The 18,827-nt window shown below is 64.4% G+C and overlaps 2 protein-coding genes across 11 annotated transcripts in view; both read left to right on the top strand.

Moving 5' to 3' along the window:
- SEC16A (SEC16 homolog A, endoplasmic reticulum export factor) overlaps positions 1-11,570 on the top strand; it is a 32,289-nt gene extending 20,719 nt beyond the window's left edge. For 4 of the 9 annotated variants that reach the window (XM_037036588.1, XM_037036592.1, XM_037036590.1 and 1 more), the window contains 15 exons: positions 14-127; positions 205-397; positions 603-818; positions 1,150-1,229; positions 2,001-2,150; positions 3,552-3,629; positions 3,817-3,873; positions 3,993-4,104; positions 4,364-4,501; positions 4,656-4,750; positions 5,260-5,334; positions 6,058-6,117; positions 6,627-6,704; positions 7,521-8,196; positions 11,558-11,570. In XM_037036588.1, coding sequence (XP_036892483.1) covers positions 14-127; positions 205-397; positions 603-818; positions 1,150-1,229; positions 2,001-2,150; positions 3,552-3,629; positions 3,817-3,873; positions 3,993-4,104; positions 4,364-4,501; positions 4,656-4,750; positions 5,260-5,334; positions 6,058-6,117; positions 6,627-6,704; positions 7,521-7,589 — 1,515 coding nt within the window. In that variant the 3' untranslated portion in view covers positions 7,590-8,196; positions 11,558-11,570. Of the gene's footprint in view, positions 1-13; positions 128-204; positions 398-602; positions 819-1,149; positions 1,230-2,000; positions 2,151-3,551; positions 3,630-3,816; positions 3,874-3,992; positions 4,105-4,363; positions 4,502-4,655; positions 4,751-5,259; positions 5,335-6,057; positions 6,118-6,626; positions 6,705-7,520; positions 9,038-11,557 lie in introns of those variants that run through there. The other 5 variants (XM_037036589.1, XM_037036591.1, XM_037036587.1 and 2 more) reach the window with 5 other exon arrangements.
- Positions 9,472-17,378, top strand: INPP5E (inositol polyphosphate-5-phosphatase E). Of its 2 annotated transcripts, XM_037036596.1 has the most exons (11): positions 9,472-9,531; positions 10,135-11,141; positions 11,955-12,078; positions 13,270-13,367; positions 14,121-14,245; positions 14,393-14,512; positions 14,815-14,922; positions 15,070-15,231; positions 15,330-15,445; positions 15,955-16,091; positions 16,444-17,378. In XM_037036596.1, exons 2-11 carry the CDS (start codon positions 10,291-10,293, stop codon positions 16,574-16,576), a joined length of 1,974 nt encoding a protein of 657 aa, XP_036892491.1. In that variant the 5' UTR covers positions 9,472-9,531; positions 10,135-10,290; the 3' UTR covers positions 16,577-17,378. The 2 variants fall into 2 exon arrangements, with proteins under 2 accessions (XP_036892491.1, XP_036892490.1); XM_037036595.1 differs by lacking the exon at positions 9,472-9,531 and having other exon boundaries at positions 9,839-11,141.
- Positions 17,379-18,827: the final 1,449 nt, after the last annotated feature.

The following is an 18,827-nucleotide window of genomic DNA, read 5'->3' as shown; positions in this document are numbered from 1 at the left end:
CGTGTGTCTGCAGGTCGCTTCCCAGTTACGGCTCTTCGACCCGCAGCTGAAAGAGAGGCCAGAGGAGGAGTCCTTCGCGGAGCCAGCCTGGCTGGTCCAGCTGCAGCGGGTGCAGAAGCAGGTCAAGGTGCGTGGGGGGCGCACGTGTCTGTCCGAGCAGGCCCCGCCCCCGGGGCAGCGAGGCCTGAAGTGTCCCTCTTTCAGGAGGGTGCTGCACTGTGGAGCCGGGAAATGGCCTCCCCCCAGCCCTGCCCCAGCACGCCGAGCTCCGAGGGGGGACCGAATGACGGCCTGAGGCTGGAGCAGCCCTTGGACCTGGGCACCGAGAATCCGCTGCTGGCGCCGCCTGTGCCCAGCACCGAGCACCCTGGCCAGAGCGTGTGGCTGCTGCCCTCAGGTGAGCCTGCGCATGGAGCACGGGTGCACGCGCTCGTGTCTCAGGTGTCCTGTCCCAACACACTCAGGTCTCTCTGCTCCAGCAAACACTCCTCTCACTTGTCAGCGAGAAGCATCAGTGGGAGAGTGCGCAAGGTGCTTGCTTGCCACGAGGGAGCTGCTTCAGGTGACGGTTGGACTTTCTCTTCTCCACTGTCCCCATGCAGCTCTGCCAACGCTCCACGACAGCCAGCCCACCTTCCCGGCCAGGGTGCCGATGTTCCCGGTGTCACCCCTGGGCCCTGCTGAGCTGGGGCCTGGCCATGGGCTCCCAGGGTCTGCACTTGGCCTTGTAGAGCCCTCGGCACCTGGCCTGCTCCCCGGAGCAGCATCCCTCCAGGATGGTGGGCTCCCACTGCGGGAGGCCAGGACCCAGGACCCAGGTGCGTCTACCTGGGACCCTGAGCTGGCTGGTGGGAGAGACTAAAGTCACTTGTACTTGAAATAAGTTACATTGCTTAATAGATACCAAAACCGTAGACGTTTTCAGCTAAATGGGTTCTCTGAGCATCACTGCCAGTTTCTTCTTGTCGGAAATGCAGCTGCCCTGGGCCTTTTGGCCTCAGTCTGTGGGGGCTGTGTTTCAGGGGCGCTCAGGCTGGGTCCCCATGCAGCCCCGTGGGGAGGGAGGGTGGCTCCTCAGAGTCCCAGTGGCACCTGGCCCCCTCGGCCTTGCGCTGACAGCACCAGGTCACAGGGCCTCTCCCGTTGCAGGAGCCAGGCTGCAGGCCCCCCATGGGGGAGACTCGCCGGCAGAGGGAGGAGAAGAGGATGTCGGTGGCAGATTCGATATGGTAGTCGCCCGCCTTTTCTAGTGGCTGGGGCCCCAGACTCCTCCTCCTGCAGTTGCTAGTGGACGGGGTGACGCACGAGAGGGCACTTTTGGAAGAGCTGGAACCCTTAGAACGCGAGGGCTTAGTGAAGGCCCAAGTGGGACGTGGTTGTGTGACGGTGCAACAGTCTTACTTTGAGGAGAGGAAGCACCTGTTTGGTGGCACTGCCCTGTCAGCTGCCACTGTCCAGAGGAGGGTGGCCCCCCGAGGCCTGTGCACCCGCTCTGCAACAGGTCCCCAGGGCCCCACTGGCCTGCTTGAGGTGGAGATCCACTTTGTCAGACGTGCTGGCTCCGACCCCACGGGGAGGGACGGACGCTTTCTCGCAAGCCGCTCCCTGGAGCTTCCTCTGCGGCTACCCAGCCTGTCAGCTGGTGACCGCCATGGTTGGAGCCCCACGGGCCACCCAGCCACAAAACGCCCTGTCCTGGGGAGAGCTCGGCAGTGCCGAACTGTCGCCCCAGGGGCATTTTGTGCTTTTACCTGTAACATGCCCGCTGCCCCGCTTCGGGCTCTCTGCACACGCAGAGCCCACGCCTCGACCCCTGCAGTGCCTGTTAGTGCGGTAGCTTCTAGGCACCAACTGCCCTCTGCCCATTGGTCCTGCTGGAGGGCTGCCCTCACCCTTCTTGCCTGAGTCCCTCTCCTGCTGTCCCCACCTGGTCTTGGGCATGGTCTGGGGGCTCCTGGGGGGCACCCCAGGTGAGCTTGCTCCCGTGCTGCCTTGCTCAGGGCTCCTCGAGGACACTGCTGAACTCTGGGGCTCCCCCAGTGTGGGGGGCCGCCAGCCCCAGTCCCCTGCAGCCCCCATCTCTGACGCCCACTCCCGAAGTGAAGAACCCTGTACAAGCAGCCAGAAAGGAGGCCAAGGAGCCCAAGAAGGTACCACACAGCTCGCCTCCAACTGGGCAGGGTCGGCGGGGGAGGGGCAGGGGCTCTGCCCCTGTTACAAGGGAGGGGACAAGAATGAGGGTTTTCTTTCCTCATGAAGTTGGATGTCTGGGGACAGATGAGCACTCAGGGAAGTGAGTGAAGGGTGCCCAGCCTGGTGGGTGGTCTTGTCTGCACCCACGTGTGACACTGCCCTGATCAGAGCCAGGACAGCTCTAGCCCTCCAGAGGATCCGGCATGTCCATGACCTGTCAGCACCCTCCCCCAGGGGGTGACCTTCCTCCGACTACTCTTGCCACGGATTAGTGGTGGCCGTCACTTTACTTCACACAAAAGTTCGTCTCATCCTTGGGCAGTGATCCCTGCTTTGCAGGTGCCAACAGCTTGTTGCTCTTCCTCCCGACGTGGGCACGTGGGGCTCTCCAGGAGTGGGCCAGGCCCTGGCCCCGGCCAGTGTGTCCAGCGTTGTGGGGCACTGCTGGGTCGGGTGCAGGCAACCTCTCCGGCCTCTCTTGCAGTGGCCCCGGCCATCCAGGCCTGGTTCCCGTGTGCAGGGTGGGTGCCCTCAGTCCTTGCGTCAGCGTCCTGATGGCGGGTGATGTGTCCCTGGGCCCTAGTTGCATTTCCTGAGGGACAGGTGGAGCTCACGGCCCCTCCCCATCCTCCCCGCTCCTCTCCTGGCCCCATCTGCGAGGAATGTGGGTTGCAGCTTGAGCAGAGTCAGTTTGCCGAGCTTCCCTGTAGTGGCCGGTGTCTGCGGAGGCAGTGTTCATTCGGGACGTGTGTGACTCGGGAGGTGGACAAGTCTCGTGCACACAGGCCACGCCCCTGCAGATGGGGGCAGCGGCTTGGCGAGTTTGGGCAGCTGCCACCACCCTGTTTTTAGGACTGAAGTGTGGTGTTTGATGATCAAGACAGCCCAGCAGGCCATTCTTTCTGTGTGGGGGTGAAGGGGGCTGTGCTCAGGGGTCCCACACCAACTTTCCCAGCCCGCCTGGCGCACCTCGGGCCAGGGGGGTGGGGGCGGCACATGTGGTGGCGTTCACACGTGGAAGCCACAGCCCACGTGGTCTCCTCGTTTCCGTTGTGGTCGAATGTGCAACGTGACGTTTACTGTCTCTGCCACGGCTCCGCAATAGCAGGGACAGTCCCACTACTGTGCAGCTGCCACCACCGTCCTTTCCAGGATGGCCTGTCTTCCCACACGGACACTCGGTCCCCAGGAAACCCCCACTCCCAGCCCTCCCCAGCCCGGCCCCACTGTGGACTCCCTGTGTCTGCGAGCGCCTCCCTCCCGCAGAGACCGCATGTGAGCGGGCTCTCATAGGGGTCCCTCTGTGCCAAGTCACTCAGCGCGGTGCCCTTCAGGCGGGTGTCCTGGTTCTCGTTCAGGGCGGCGAGTCCTGGTTCTCCTGGCTGATCCGGAAGAAGAGGCCAGAAGCGTTTCTGCCAGAAGACACGCACAAGTCGGTGAGTGTCCGAGCGCAGCCCTCAAGGACTCGGCGGGTGTTCCAGCATGTCCGTCAGCGTTTGTCAGACTCTCAGCTCCGTAATGACTCCAGGACACGCCTTCCCGGTTCTGACGAGTCACCAGTCTTCAGACTCTGGGGCTGCCCACCCTCTCCACTGACGCTGTCCTTTGCTTCTCTTGTGGCAGATTGTCTGGGACCAGGAGAAGAACCGGTGGGTGGACACCAGTGAACCAGAGGAGGAGGTCCGTTGGAATGGGGGGGCAGGGGGGCCTGGGAGGAGGCCCTGCCACCTGGGGCTTCTGTGGCACGTCAGGCGCCTGGGTTGGGAAGCAGACTTCTGGAGCCCGCTGTCCCCCTGCAGAAGAAAGCCCCACCCCCGCCTCCAGTGTCGCTGCCCAAGGCTCCGCAGGCTGCCGCCCCTGGGCCTGGAGGGCCCCCCAGAGCCTCCGTGAACATGTTTTCCAGGAAAGCAGGTAACGCACCAGACACGAAGCTGGCTCGGGGAACCCACGTGTCCTCCCGGCCCCCCGAGTTCGTGGCGGTGCTCAAGCACAAAGGGGGACCCGACCGGCCACTTTTAGCGAGGGGCGTGCAGCTGTCTGTGTGTGGGGGCCCTCACCGAGGGCAGAGGCGGTCCGTGGGGGGGGCGCCTCCTTGGCCACAGTGTGGGGGTGCCGCATGGAGGCAGGGGCGTTCGGTGCACCAGCCTGACCCTCTGCCCCCTCACCACAGGTGGCACGCGCGCACGTTACGTGGACGTCCTCAACCCGGGTGGGCCCCAGCGTGCCGACCCAGCCCTGGCCCCTGCGGACCTCTTTGCCCCACTTGCCCCACTCCCACTCCCCGCGCCCTTGTGTGGACCAAACCCAGGTAGGCAGACCTTTGACCCTTCCTCAGAGTCATGGCCTAACTCTCCCCTGAGGGGAGTGGCGGCCCGGGTGCAGAGGGCCTCGCTTCCCCTCCTCCAAGAGAGCAGGCGGACTGGGGTCTAGGATGTGACCGCCCCCCACTGTCTCCTTCACAGAGGCAGAGGGAGCCCTGCCCTCAGAGGGGGCTGGCAGCGAGGGGCACGCCCCGGCTGGGGGTCCAGCCCGTCCAGAGCCTTCCTCGGAACCCAAGGTGAGCCGGTACAGAGGAGCAGGAAGGAATACCCTCCTCCCGGGCCGAGACCGGAGGCCCGACTTTGTGCAGCCTGCTGCTCGTGTCCCGGGGGGTCACAGTAGCCCCGCGTGGTGTGGCGTGTGTACTGACGGTCTGACAGAGATCGGGGCAGCAAAGAGAGGTGGTCTTGTGTTTAACACACATGTGACGTAGGATGGTACATAGTGTGGGGCCCAGAGCTGGACCCACAGGGGTTCACCCCAGTTCCCCGTTAACCCCTCTGTAAAGTTGGGGGTCCTTTCTCCAGGTCTGTTTCCTGCTCTGGGAAATGGGGCAAAGATAACACCAGGGCACAGGCCACTGGGAAGTGCTTGGCGGGATGGGACGTTGGGGTGCACGTGTAGTGGGCTCGCACCCCACTTCTCCACCAGGCGCTGCGGGGGCACAGCGGTGTGCGGCCCTGTGCTGCCCGCCCGCTGGGGCTGGTCGGCTGGATGGGGCGGGGCTGCATCTGTGTGTCTTGGCAGGTGGTCGGCTCGGCAGCCTCGCTCCCTGCATCTGATCCGGCCCCCTGCCCCGTGGACGGCTCCCCGGGGGGCGAGGTAAGGGTGCCACGCATGGTCGCTGCCCAGGGTCCAGGCCGAGGAAGCGCCCTCTTCCTGTCCTGTCCGCAGCCTCTTCGTTACAAACGAGTGTTAGTGGGAGGGAGAGGCAGGTCACACGCTTCTCCGGCTGGAACGTGTTGCCCCCAGAAGCACAGTCACCCGAGTTTGAGCAGAACCGTTGGGAACGGGGACTAGTGAGGCTTTGGGCTCACACTCCAGTCCCACAGCCTGGCCCGCCAGTGGCCTGTGTCCCTCAGGGCCGTGCGGTCCAGCGGCTCTAGCCAAGGCTTGGACACACCCCCACACTCACGGCTTTGTTTTTTTTAAGTAGATTTTATTGATTATGCCATTACAGTTGTCCCATTTCCTCCTTCACTCCCCTCCCCCCTGCACACCCCTCCCCCACCATTCCCCTCCCTTTAGTTCATGTCCATGTGTCACAAGTTCTTTAGCGTCTACATTTCCCACACTATTCTTGTCCTCCCCCTCGTCTATTTTCTACCTACCGTCTATGCTGCTTAATTTCTCTACCTTCCCCCCCCTCCTCCCACTCCCCTGTTCATGGTTGTTTCTTAACCAAAACTGCCTCGAAATGGGGAGGTCAGGCTCTGTCCGGCTCTCCCCAGGGGAGTCCTGCCGGCTCCTCGGCTCTTCGACCCGACGGCGCGGTGCGGCGCGGCCTGCAGGCTGACTCTGTGTTGTGTTCTCGCTGTCTCGTAGCTTTCGCGCTGTAGCTCAATGAGTTCCCTGTCGCGTGAAGTGAGCCAGCATCTTAACCAGGTACCCGAGGCTGGCGGCTCTCACTGCGCACAGGGCTGGGCGGGCCGCCTCCGAGAGGCGGGGTTCCTCTTCCCGTCCCGCACAGGGAGGGCGCTTGGCAGCCGGGCAGGCCAGGGCACTTCGTCTCTGTCTCTGGTGTGCAGCTGGGGCTCAGCCTCCCCTGCGGCCCGGCCGGAAGGCTTGGCGCGGCCTTCTCTGCACATCGAACCCTGAATTCTGGGGACAGACGCTGTAGGTCTGAAGTGACCAAGCGGGCCCGCTGACCGCTGCCCCGACACTGACAGGCTGCGCGGGGGCTGTGCCCGCCTGGTTGCTGGGGCGTGCACGCTGCACGGCCCTCGGCTCTCACCGCTTCTCTGTGCACCACTGCGTGGTCTGTCGGGTGTGGCAGGGGGTCTCTTCCGTGTGCTTCTGTGGCGTTTTCAAGAGTCGTAAGTCCTCGCTCCATCGTGGTGTGTGTTCGTGAGTGTGTGGCGTTACCTCGCTGATCTGAGCTCTCTGGTTTCCAGGCTGCCAGTGACCAGCCCCCAGCCGTAGGCGCCCCCGGGGCTGCCGTGCCCTTCTACAACCCCACACAGTTTGCACAGGTACGTGCACGGCGGCTCCAGGGGTGGGACGGGGCCCCAGAGAGGCCTGGCCCCCCCAGCCCATGCCCTCCCCTCCCCTCCCCTCATCAGCGCCCTGACTGCGCTCCTGTTCTTCCCGTCTCCCTTCTGGGCTCCTGCCTCTGTGGTAGAGGCTGGCTGCCAGGTGAGGGGAGCCACGTGGGAGCGGGAGTCTGCAGGGGGCTGGGAGTGGAACGCCTCCCCTGACTCCGGCCATCCTGACGCACACCCGCCTCGCTGCCGCGGACCCCGGCCCCTTTCTCAGAGCCCTTCCTGCCACCCGGCCTTGCCGCCCCCTGCGGCCCTGGCTTCAGCGGAGTCTGCAGGGTGTCTGCAGGCTGCTGCTCGGCCTCTCCTCCCTCCACTCCCAGGACTGAGGTGTCCCGTTACCACCGGTCACCTGTCTGCATGTCCACCTCAAGATTCGGTGGTGGCTTCCTTTCCTCCCGTTACCTGCTGCTTGTATTTTGTGTCTGCACGAGAACCCCTCAGCCCTTGGTTCCGTTAGGACTCAGGACTCTCGAGGAAGGCTCCCTGTCCTCCCTGTGTGCCCTCTGGGGTCTTCTGATGCTCCACCCTTGGAGATGGCCTCACTTGGAGCCCCTAACACACTGCTGCGCCTTTAAAGGGCACACCGGCATCTGAACTAGGCTGGGTCCAGTGGCCACACGCCTTGGAAAGGGGACAGGGTGGACACACCCATCTGACGTCAGGGCATGTGCTGGCTTGCTCCCCAGGCCCTGGCCAAACCCCACCCCCAGGGGGGCGGGCACGTCAGTGCTGTTCCTGTCGTTTCAGGCCTCTGCCACCTCAGGAAGTTCAAGGTCGGGGAGGATTGGCCAAAGGAAATACCCAGCATTGAGGTAGACGGGCCTCCGTTCCGCATTAGCTTTGGGTGCTAAGACCACTCTCCTGCGACCTCCCGTTCGAGCGATGACGCCCAGCCCCTGTCACCCAGCCCCTGTCACCAAAGCCCATCCAACAGCCCCTCTGAGACCTGGAGTGAAGGACTGACTTCGGCTTAGAGCCTTGCACCTGAAAGGATGTGTCGAGAGACACCTTCCAGTCCCTTAGGAATGACACAGTAAACGTGGCTGGACTCTGCTGCAGGGCAGCCCTGGGACTTCAGGAACTGAGGCGTCTCTCGAAACCCGATGCGAATTGCTGCCAGGTCCATCCCAGGGCTCCTCCGAGACACCGGAAGGAAGGAGGTGCCCGCTCCCCAGCCCAGTGTTGGGAGCCCGGCACAGGGCTCTGCAGATGGTCCCCCTGAGTGCTCTCGGCGGGTGGAGTCACCTTAGTCGCCCTTCAGTCGGGTGGGGAGGCCCTGGCCCCTGCAGCGCGTTTCTCTCCTGCAGCAGAGATGTCCCTGGCAGCCCCAAGGCTTCTGTGGCCTGGGCGGCACCAGGGGGGTTTCCTGCAACCAGGGGACTTGCTCTGTCTGTCCACGAGGGAGGGGAGAGCCACCCAACCTGTGACTGGTCCTCACTGGTCATCCAGTGCTGATACTGTGATCACCGTTTATCGATTCAGACCTTCTGAGGGTGTGGCCGGGCTGCACGCACGGGCGCACAGTCAGAGCACACCCTGCACCCGGGTCCAGGTCCCACCTGTGCCGTGGCTCTGGGGCCCACTGGCCAACACGCTCCTCCACCTGGGCGACGCTCCGTGGGGCTGGCCGCTTCTGGAAGAAAGTGGCTTAAAATGGTCTCTTGCCAGAAGCTCTAGAAGCTGATACTTCCGCCCCTGGATTCTTCCACATGGGCCCTTCCACAGCGAAGGTGGGGGTGCCCAGCCACAGGAGCCAGCTGGGGGGCGCTCCCCTCTCTGGACTCTGAGCTTTAAGGCTTCATCGACTGTTCTTAAAACCACTCACGTTGTTGTTTGTTCTAAAGAAATGAGAGATTGAAGTATTTATAGAAATCATTAGGAGCTCCCTTCTCTGGTTCTGCTTGGTATCTGGGACCTCAGTGCAGGGTCCTGCGAGTGTGTGGTAGGCACCGGCCCTTCCCTCCTTCCTGGTTCACTTGACCCCCTGGGAAAGGCCTCGGACTGGTCACACACCTGTGCGCCCCGGGGCCGTGTTCTTCCCCTGGGAAAGTCCGGCCTCCTTGGGGGCCTTCCTGCGTCCCTGGGTCAGCGGGTGTGATTCCTGGGCCAAGGCCAGCTGGACTCCCCCCCAGGCCCCCCAGCCCTTTTTTCTGTTAGTGACTTTTGATTCAAGATGCTTCCTGCTGGTGGGAGCTGTTATTTTTCTTAAATGCTGATTGTTACACTGCAAATTGTTACATAAATAAAAATATTTTGGGTTCGGAGCACTCTCCTGCTGTTTGCTTTTGCTGGTTGAAGCTGGGAGCCTCCAGGACCTGGTCACCACAGGTGTGGCAGGGACCAGCCTGCAGCCAGGGCTCCCCTCTGCTTGGGGGGAGGGCAGGGGTGAGTTTACTCTGAAGCCCGCCCCGCCCTCCGTGAGCATGTGGAACCAGGGGGCAGTTAGGGTTGCGTTGGCAGGGGAGGGCCAGACTGGTCAAATGCGCAGAGATGGGTTGGGTACCCCGGCGTAGGAGGGGTGGGCAGAGGGCTGGGCGGGTTGAGGTGGACGCGGGCCCCGCCTTACTGCCAAGGAGAAGAGGCGGTGATGGGGCGTGGTCTCCCGGCACCTGGCCCCGCCCCCGGCACTCGTCCTCACTCCGCCAGCTGGACCTCCGGCCGCCAGAGGTCACTGCAGGCGTCGGTCCGCGCCTTGGCTGCCGGTAGTCCAGGCGGCTGCTGAGGCCTGCAGGGGCTGGGGAGCGGGCGCCGGCTAGAGGTAGGGGCGTGGGGTGACTCCGGGCAGGGCCTGTGGCCCGTGATCGCTGGGGGCGGAGTTGGGGCGTGGGGTGACCCTTGGTCACGAGATGACCTGAGGGTGAGGTCTGTGCGCGGTGACCCCGGGGCACGGGTCCGGTCCCACCCCCAGCTCCGCAGCAGTCGTTGCCCTGGGCGCTGCTGCGGGATCACTGGCCCTGCGTCAGGGCCTCGGCCGCTGCGCCGCAGACCTGCTCAGGGTCGGGGGCTCACCTCACCGGGCAGGGTCTGTGGGCCAGCGGTTGTGGCGGAGCCAGGGCTGGGAGGGGGTTGGGGCGGGGGGCGCTGTGCCTGTGAGCTAGCTGCCCTTAGCTTGCCTTCATTTGGGGGGTGGGAATTCTCATCCCGCACCTAGTGCCCTCGTAAGGAGGGGTAAGGTGACTGGGAAGGTGGCTTCTTGGCTTAGGGGGCAGGGCCCTCACCCATCCCTAGGAGGGGGCAGTAAGCTGGGATGTCTGGATGCTTGTCCCTGCCGGGTGGCCGCTGGCATGTCCACTGTCACCCAGCACCATCGCTGTCCTTCAAGAAAGTTAAGTTCGTGGGAGTAACAGCACTTTTCCCTCAGGCCCTTGGGGAATTCCCCGGCCGGAGGCCTCAGCCATGCAGGTCTTCTCCGTGCCGTGCTGCAGCTGCTGGGGACACCTGGCCGCGCATCCCTGACACTGGGCATCGCCAGCAGCCCCCAAGGAGCTGTCTTCTGGGTGTGCTGGGCCCCTGGACTATGCCATCCAAGTCAGTCTCCCTGGGGCCCTCGGAGCCGGCTCCCCAGCAGCCCACTGCCCAGGGTCGCCTGCAGCCAGAAGGAAGAATGCTCTCAGGACAGCTTCCCAACACGGACAAAGACCTGGTCCCCTGCCCAGGGTCCCTGCCCACCGACAACTGCCCTGGGCCCAAGCAGAGCCCAGTGGTCCCTCTGAACATTCCAGCAAAAATCAGCAATGAAGACCCTCCGGCTAAAGCAACACCCTTCACCCCAAAGCCACCAACGAGGCCCAGGCTAGAACGAGCGCTGTCCCTGGATGAGAAGGGCTGGGGGAGCAGGCGTTTGCAGAGCAGCCGAGAGGACCTGGCCTCCCAGAACGGGGCCCGCCCCTCCAGGGGCTCCTTGCAGGAGCAGGGCCCCGGGCCCCCATCCCACACTCGCTCCCCTACCCGCCTGAGCACCTCCTGGCAGGAAATCCCCACATCCCGCGGGACTCTGGGCCGTGGGGGCGGGAGCCCCTCCTCGTGGGGTCCCGGTGTCTCCGGGTTCATTGGCACCTCCCTGGACACCCTGCACCGGAACGGGGCCTTGGCCGGGAGCACCCCCAGGCTGGCCAGCGGGCTTCCCTCACACCTGCCGCCAGCCCTGGACTGGAACGTCGCTTCCAGCTCCCTGCGGACAGCAAACAAGGTGGACGCAGACCACGCTGATTACAAGCTCCGCCTGCAGGCCAGGCTGTTCCGGGCCCACAGCAGCCTGGGCCCCAGCCGGCCTCTGAGCCCCCTGGCCTGCGACGACAGTTCCCTGCGCTCCGCCAAGTCTTCCTTCAGCCTCCTGGCACCCATTCGTGCCAAGGACGTCCGGGACAGGTAGGGCCTCCCCAGGGCGGGGAGGGCGCTGTGACATCTCTGGCCTCAGTTTTAGGGTTCAGAAGCAAGCTCCATGGGGAACACATGGTGTGTTCTCATCCAACTGGGTCGGGGCATAAAGGTGGAGACGGCCCAGTCCCTGTCAGTAACCCCGGGGGCTCTCCTGCCAGAAGGGTGGGCGCCGCGCAGACCTGGCACCTGCAGCGCTTTGCCAGGACAGCCAGACACGTGATTGCTGGACCGAGGGCCCAGGCACATGGAGGGAGGTCCCCAGGGTGCACACTCTGCTTCCAGCAGGCTCCCGACACGTCTCTGGTGTCCTGGGACCCGGTGGGAGGGGTTCACAGCACCAAAGATGAGGGGTGCCCAGGCGTCTTTCATATGTAAGCATGTTGACGTTCCTGTGGCTTGGAAAGAACTTGGGTGCCAGCCCTTGTCCCCCCTTGTGCTCCCAACTCCCAAACTCGGGGTTCTGGCTCCGGCTGTGAATTCACCAGGTGGGGGACAGAGGGACCTCTGAGCCCACTGCGCCCACCCACAACTTCCTCCTGAGAAGGGACTTCTTCTGGGAGCTCGGTTTGGGGGCCGACTGTCCTGGGGTGCCCAGCTGCAATGCCGCCCTCCCCTCTCCGTTCTCCTCGGGCCTGCCTTTCTCCTGTGTCTTCCCATCGGGGCTCCTGCCACGCTGACCAGGTGTCCACTCCCAACCCGGCCGGGCAGGTTGTTTGAAGCACATCAGGCCACAGCCCTGACTTGGGGGGCCCAAGGTCCATCTGCTTGGACCCTGAGTCAGGCTGTGCCCCCCATCCACAGGAGCTACCTGGAAGGGAGTCTCCTGGCGAGCGGGGCCCTGATGGGGGCAGAGGAGCTGGCCCGGTACTTCCCGGACCGGAACGTGGCCCTCTTCGTGGCCACCTGGAACATGCAGGGCCAGAAGGTAAGCAGGAGGTGGCCTGGGTTCCTGCCTGTTGTTTTCAGGGCCCCCAAGCTGCCCCCCCACTACCCCCACACAAGGCCCTGCACTGGCTTATTGTCACTTGGGGCCCCTCATCTACTTTGGGTCCCTCTTGACGATCCCGTGGGCATCCCAGGCGGGCCGCCTGCGTGTTTCCCGCTGCGTGCCTCCTGCCTGCTGGGGCTCCACACGCTCGTGCCCTGCACCTGCCTGGGGTCGGCCTGTGAGTTAGGGGTGCCCAGGAAATCTCTGTTGGTCGGGCAGGTGGGAGGGACGCTTCGCATCCTGACCGCCGCTGCGGCCCACCCAGAGCCCAGGGCTGGGTCCGCACCTGGTTTCCAGGGAAGCCCGCCGGCCACGGTCCCCCCGGCTCTCTGTGCAGCTAATCCCATGTCTCCCCGGCCCCTTTCTCGCGGTGAGGTCTGTCCTCAGCCTAGTGCTCAGTCTCCCCCCTCCTTCCTCCTGCCTGGGGGCCTCGTCCTGGGCCAGGCTGATCCTGAGGCCCGTGGGGTGAGGGACGGATTGTCACCACCCATGTGGTCACGAGGCCATTTCCCAAGGCCTCTCATTGCCCATGTGTGCAGAGTGGTCAGAATGTTTGATGAGGAGAGGACAGGAGGGCCACCCCTCCCTGTGGCAGTGTCCCGGCTGACATTCGGGCGACATTCGGATGAGTTTGGCTGACGTAGCTGGAGGCCCTGACAAAGCAGCCGCCTGAAGGGGACGGAAGTGATTTCTGTTGAGCTGGACAGGGAGGCAGGGGCCCGGGCTGGTGGCTCTGCTGGGGTCCATGGGGCCTGGCCCTCGTCCAGGGCCCACAGGGCTCACAGGGTCAAAGCCAGGTGGCACTGCAGCCACAGATTGGAGTGACAATGGGCAAGGGTGCTTAGCTCCCCACGGGACCCGTTGCACCCCTGCGGCACACCGGCCCAGGGGGGCGGTGGTGGTGGACACCTCGGGTCAGGCTTAGGGTCCAGGCTGGAGCCGGGTGTGACTGACAGGCAGCAGCTGGGGGGCAGCATGGTGAGGATGGGGGCACAGACTCGGCCTTGGTGATGTCAGCCTGGGAGGAGGAGGGCCATGGGGTCCCTGAGGGGGCAGGGGTCCCTGAGGGGGCAGGCGCCCCCCGTTCTGGGCCCCTCCGGCTCCTGGCCAGGCTCTGCTTCTCCGCAGGAGCCGCCCGCGAACCTGGACGAGCTCCTGCTGCCCGCAGAGGCCGACTACGCCCAGGACCTGTACGTTGTCGGGGTCCAGGAGGGCTGCTCTGACAGGTAGGCCCCACCCCACCCCTGTGCCCTGAGTCCATCGGTCCCTCCCGGCCCCATGCGTGGCACTGCCGCAGTGGGCCTTCGGGGCTGACGCCACCAGAAGCCAAGACCCCCTGCCGCCAAGCCTGGGCCAAACACGCAACCTGCCTTCGAAGACCGCGACTTGGAGAGTTCAGAACGAGTGAGGCTCTCCTTCCAGAGAAGAACAGCTGCTCTGAGAGACCGTGAGCACAGCGGCCTGTGGCCCCACCACCTGGTGCGCTCCGGGCTCCAGCCAGGCCCTGATGGCGTCCCTGGCCCGCCCCAGGGCCCACAGGGCTCCCACTCCCTGTCCTCTGGCCTCACACCTGTGGCCTTGTCCTGGGCCACCTGGCAAGGGGTGCAGCTCCTCATGCAGCCACAGCTGTGCTGGCCTAGGGCTCCTCCCAGACCTCTGCCAGGTGGGCCGGGAGCTCTCACCTACAGCTGAGCGGGGGTCGGGACCTGGCTCCCATCATGGCCCCCGTTTTGGGCCTGTGGCATCCCTTCAAGTGTCCCAACCCAGGAAGCCAGTCTCGCAGGGAGGCCCCAAGTCTCTGGCCCAGCAGGCCCAGCAGCCCCTGTGTGGCTCCAGTCTGCCCTCCTTAGGAGACACGGGTGCCAGGCCAGACTACAGAGGCCGCCCCCCCACCCCCACCGGGCAACTCCTCCAAGGTGCCAGGGCGAGGAGCTGGGAGGCCCGGTCCCCTCCCCAGGGTGGCCTTGACTTCTTCACAGGCGGGAGTGGGAGGTGCGACTGCAGGAGACGCTGGGCCCGCACTACGTCATGCTGCACTCGGCGGCCCACGGGGCGCTGCACGTCTCCGTGCTCATCCGCCGGGACCTCATCTGGTTCTGCTCAGGTAGGCGCCCGCCCGCACCCATCCTCTCCCTGCCGGCCCCTCGGCCCTGGCCCTGTCCGGGAACACGAGCTTGCTGACTCCAGCAGTGCGGCCGCCGGGGCCGCAGGCAGCAGAGCGGGGCAGTCAGCTGTGCTCCTTGCTGTGCAGAGGTGGAGAGCTGCACGGTGACCACACGCATCGTGTCCCAGATCAAGACCAAGGGGGCCCTGGGTGTGGGCTTCACCTTCTTCGGCACCTCCTTTCTCTTCATCACGTCTCACTTCACCTGTAAGTCGCCTGCACCCAGACCGGGCCTCGGGTAAGGGCTCCTCTCCCTGGGGGGGAGGGAGGGAGGGGTCCCTCTGCTTCGTCTCACGGGCCCTGCAGCCCCAGCCTTGCCAGGCCCTGGCAGCCGTGGTGGCCTCATCCCACAGGCTCCACTCTGGAGAGAGGCGTGGTGGGTGATCATCGCAGGCCCTGCGTGGTGAGAGCTGGCTGCTGTGGCGCAGGGTCTGGACTGACCACCCCAGCACCTGTCCTGCCGTCAGAGAGCTGCCCCTCAAGTGGTCCCCACCACTCTGTCTTGGCAGCTGGAGACGGGAAGGTCAGCGAGCGGCTGCTGGACTATAGCAGGACCATCCAGGGCCTGGCCTTGCCCAGGAACGTGCCAGACACCTGCCCCTACCGCTCCGACTCTGGTAAGCGGGGCGGCGGGGGGTGGGTGTGCTCACGTGCCTCCCTTCCTGGGGGCGTGGCATGGGCCTCACTCTGTGGTCGGCGGGGACCATCACTGCGGTGCGGCATGCGGGGAGGTTGGGCTCACGTACTTCCTGGCTGGGCCCCAGCGGATGTCACCACGCGCTTCGACGGGGTGTTCTGGTTCGGAGACTTCAACTTCCGCCTGAGTGGTGGGCGGCCGGCCGTGGAGGCCATCCTCAAGCAGGATCCAGGGACCAGCGTGCCCGCCCTGCTGCAGCTGGACCAGCTCACTCGGGAGATGAAGAAGGGTGAGGCCAGGGGCGGAGGGCAACGACTGGGGAGGGGAGGCCCCGGAGGGTGAGGCGGGAGCTCCACGCCAGTAGTCCGAGACGTGCCCCCACCCCAGGGACCATCTTCAAGGGCTTCCAGGAGCCAGACATCCACTTCCTGCCATCGTACAAGTTCGACATCGGGAAGGACTCGTATGACACCTCGTCCAAGCAGAGGACCCCGTCCTACACGGTGAGTGCGGCCTGCCGGCCAGGTGGAAAGCAGTGCCAGCTCCATGCTGGGGGGGCCCGGGGCCCTGCCTGAGCACACCCCACTCCCGAGGTTCGTCCTGAAGCCCCGGTGCCCAGACCCGGGCTCTCTGAGGCCTGGCTCAACGCACATGCTGCACTGCCAGTCCCTAGGGCCACGCACTCCTCGGGGCACTGTGCGAGGGAGGTGGCCTGAGCCTCCCTCTGGACAAGCACGGGGAGGTGGCGGCGGGGGGGGGGCAGGTTTGACAACAGCTGCTTCTGCGGCTCCCACAGTGCTGAGGGGGCATACGATGCCTCGCGGCCACCAGGGAAAGGCCTGGGCACACCCGCCCCTCCTAACGCCTGGACACCCAGACGCCTGACCCTAGTGAGCACGGGGTGTGGGTGTGGGTACAGGCTCGTGCAGTGGTGGTAGGGGAGGGGCAGGCAGGTCAGGCCCCGAGGCAGCCTGGACGTCACAAGTCCCTTGCCTGTGGGCTCCTCCCGCAGGACCGGGTCGTGTACCGGAGCCGCCACAAGGCCGACATCTGCCCACTCTGGTACTCCTCCTGCCCTGGGCTCAGGACCTCTGACCACCGCCCCGTGTACGGCCTGTTCCGGGTGAAAGTGAGGCCAGGAAGAGACAAGTCAGTACCCTGGCCCCTCCACTCCCAGGGCTTGGTGCCAGGCAGCGGTGGGGGTCAGGGACAGGGCAGAGCCCTTGCCCACTTCTGGGGGGGCCACCTCCGGACCTTGGTGCAGGCCACTGTCTGTGTCCAGACACCCCCAGACAGGAGCAGGGTCGCAGCAGCCCCAGGCGGAGACAGCTGCCGTGGAGTGTCCAGTGGCTCCTGCCAGAGCGACAGGCCACAGGGTCAAGACCAGGGCTGGCTGGACCCCTGGCTGGACTCACAGTGTCCACTCGGGCTTGTACGAGCCAGGCAGCCTGTGAGACAGGGGTCTCTGCGCCCCTCCTCCTGACGGCTTTTCCCCCCACAGCATCCCACTGGCTGCCGGCAAGTTTGACCGAGAACTGTACTTAATCGGGATTAAAAGGCGGATTTCCAAAGAAATCCGGAGAAGGCAGGCCCTGAAGTCACAGCACTCCAGTGCCATCTGCGCCGTCTCCTGAGGGAGTCTGACCGAAGAGGTGGTCCCTCCCCAGAGAGCACAGGAGAGGCTGCTGTCTGGGACAGCTCCACCTTTCATGACCCGCTGACGGAGGCTGTCCTGGACGCTGTCCTGCCTCCTCAGCAGGCCATGGGCCACAGCACAGGCAGGCCCTCGTCCCTAGACCAGAACCAGCTGCTGGCTTGCCTGGCATCCCTGCAGGAGGCCTCGTTTCTTTCATGGGGCAGGCGGAGCCTGGGCCCCACGCTGGCCACGCCACACCGGCCCCAGCCCACCTGTGCCCACTCCCATCCCCGTGTCCGCACAGCCATGCCCGCAGCTGGGGTCCTGGTCTCCACCCTCCAGTCTTTCCTTGTCTGAGCAAGCAGGCTGGCCTGGCACCGGGGAGGCTGTTCAGCGATGCCGGTGGGGCAACCTGGGGCACATGCCAGCACCGAGCCGAGGCCCAGTCGATCACCAGGCTGAAGCCAGTGTCCAGGGGGCCACCAGGGGCCCACTGCAGGCTGGAGGAGGGGCTGGCCAACATTTCAGGCCCAAGGAGCCTCCCGTCCTGGCTTTGCTGGCTCCAGACCACCTGCCCCTGTGGCAGCACATCTGCCGGGCAGCGTAGCTGCCACCAGGGCAGTGCCCCCACCACATCTGGGCCGCTTCTCAGTGTTCAGAGCCTGTCACCCCTTCATCTGTCCCCGTCTCCTGGGAAAAGCATAGGTTTTGAATGTTTGGAAACCCAGGGGCATTTGATCTAGTCTACTCGATTATTTATTTTTCCATATTTATATTTTTAAATAAATGCCTATACTGAATCTTTGACTCTCTCTGGATGAAGTGTGGGTCCCAGAGAGCGCCTTGCGCAGGCCCCATCCTCACGGTGTTGTCCTCACGGTGTTCTCCGAAGGAAAGAGGTTTGCTCCGCACTGTTGGCCCAGGGCACCACCCTCACTCCCCTCTGCTGGGTTTGGTCCCCCACCGACCCACTGCCCTGAGGCATCAGCTGGGAAGCACTTCAGATGTGAGCAGGTTGTGGAGCCAATTCTAGCACCCAGTACACCCGGTGCTTATTGGCATTAGCTTAAGTCTGAAAGCAGCACCGTGCAACCCTTCAATTCAGGTGGGAGGGACCCCTGAGAAGGTGCAGACCACACGCCTGGCTCCCAGAAATCACTCGTTTCCGGTTAGCATAAAACCCTGTTGAAATGCACATGCTGTTGAGCTTCAAGTCACGTCACTGAAAGCCTGAAGTCGTGAAGATACTTCTGGGGCAAAGGGGCCTGAAATCAGGGCCATTCTATGGTCCTTTCCAGAGTCTGTGACCAAAACTGCCGAAGAGCAATTTTTACGTGACTCTGGAGAGTCTGGCCCAAAACTGAGCTTTGGTTCTGGGGCGATTGTCACACACACCAAGAAGACCCTAAGACAAGGGCCAGGTGTCTTGACTGGGTTCGTGCTGACCTTCACTAGGAAAGTGGGTTCACAGTCGAAACCAATGTGCACCAATGGCCAGCCGTAAAAATGGCCTCACCGAGAACTGGAGACACGGTTGTGCAGGGGTGTGTTCAGAAGCCCGGCTCTCGCCCTCGGAGGTGGCACAGGCACCGTCAGCAAGGTGATGGCCAGCCTGCCTGCCCCCAGGAAGCACAGCGCCGATGGGGAGCTGACGGGAAGCCCGCGGTACAGTGTGAGCGCTGCCGCTGGGAGCTGCCAGGCTGGTGGGGTGGGGTGAGGGGGCAGTGCAGCGACATCCAGGGCCAGGCAGGCCAGCAGGCAGAGAAAACTGCGAGCCGCTTCTGAAATAGACACCTGTGCCTGTGGTCAGCAGTGTCTCGGAGGCTCAGAAAGCTGTGGACTGTTCTGAGTCCTGCGTCAGCTCTGCAGGAGCTGAGAGGCGACACGCGGTTCACCCGACCCCACGAGCTCAGTCCCGTCTTTGTCTCCAGGTGCCCAGCAGCAGCTGCACTGCAGACACGACGAGCACCTGCCAGGCACGTCCCACAGCAAGGCAACTTTGGGGAGACTCACCCGGGGCAGTCCGGGTTGGGCTCTCTGCACCTGCCCTCCCCAGCTCCCACGGGGGGGGGGGGTGGCTGTGAGGGGCAGTGCAGCCACTGGATCGGCCACTGCAGGGAGATCAGGCCACGGAACAGAAGGGATGCACACACTTTATTCCGCTCCCCAGCCTCCACACTCCCGTCCCGCAGAGACAGGCTTCCGAGGGCCCCAGAGAAGGCAGCGCAGATGGCCTCTCCTCCCATGAT

Source organism: Sturnira hondurensis, unplaced genomic scaffold (genome assembly GCF_014824575.4).
Source record: "Sturnira hondurensis isolate 20B ecotype Veracruz unplaced genomic scaffold, ASM1482457v3 Scaffold0022908, whole genome shotgun sequence".
NCBI lineage: Eukaryota > Metazoa > Chordata > Mammalia > Chiroptera > Phyllostomidae > Sturnira > Sturnira hondurensis.
The sequence above is the reverse complement of the archived record's forward strand: the minus strand, read 5'-3'. Positions and strand labels throughout refer to the sequence as shown.

What these genes read in the sequence shown, in the direction of transcription:
- INPP5E (XM_037036595.1), top strand. Translation starts at nt 10,021, where the DNA reads ATGTCTGGATGCTTGTCCCTGCCGGGTGGCCGCTGGCATGTCCACTGT. An exon ending in CCTCATCTGGTTCTGCTCAG is followed by an intron (nt 14,246 to 14,392) that starts GTAGGCGCCCGC and finishes CTTGCTGTGCAG; the next exon opens with AGGTGGAGAGCTGCACGGTG. An exon ending in AGAGGACCCCGTCCTACACG is followed by an intron (nt 15,446 to 15,954) that starts GTGAGTGCGGCC and finishes CTCCTCCCGCAG; the next exon opens with GACCGGGTCGTGTACCGGAG.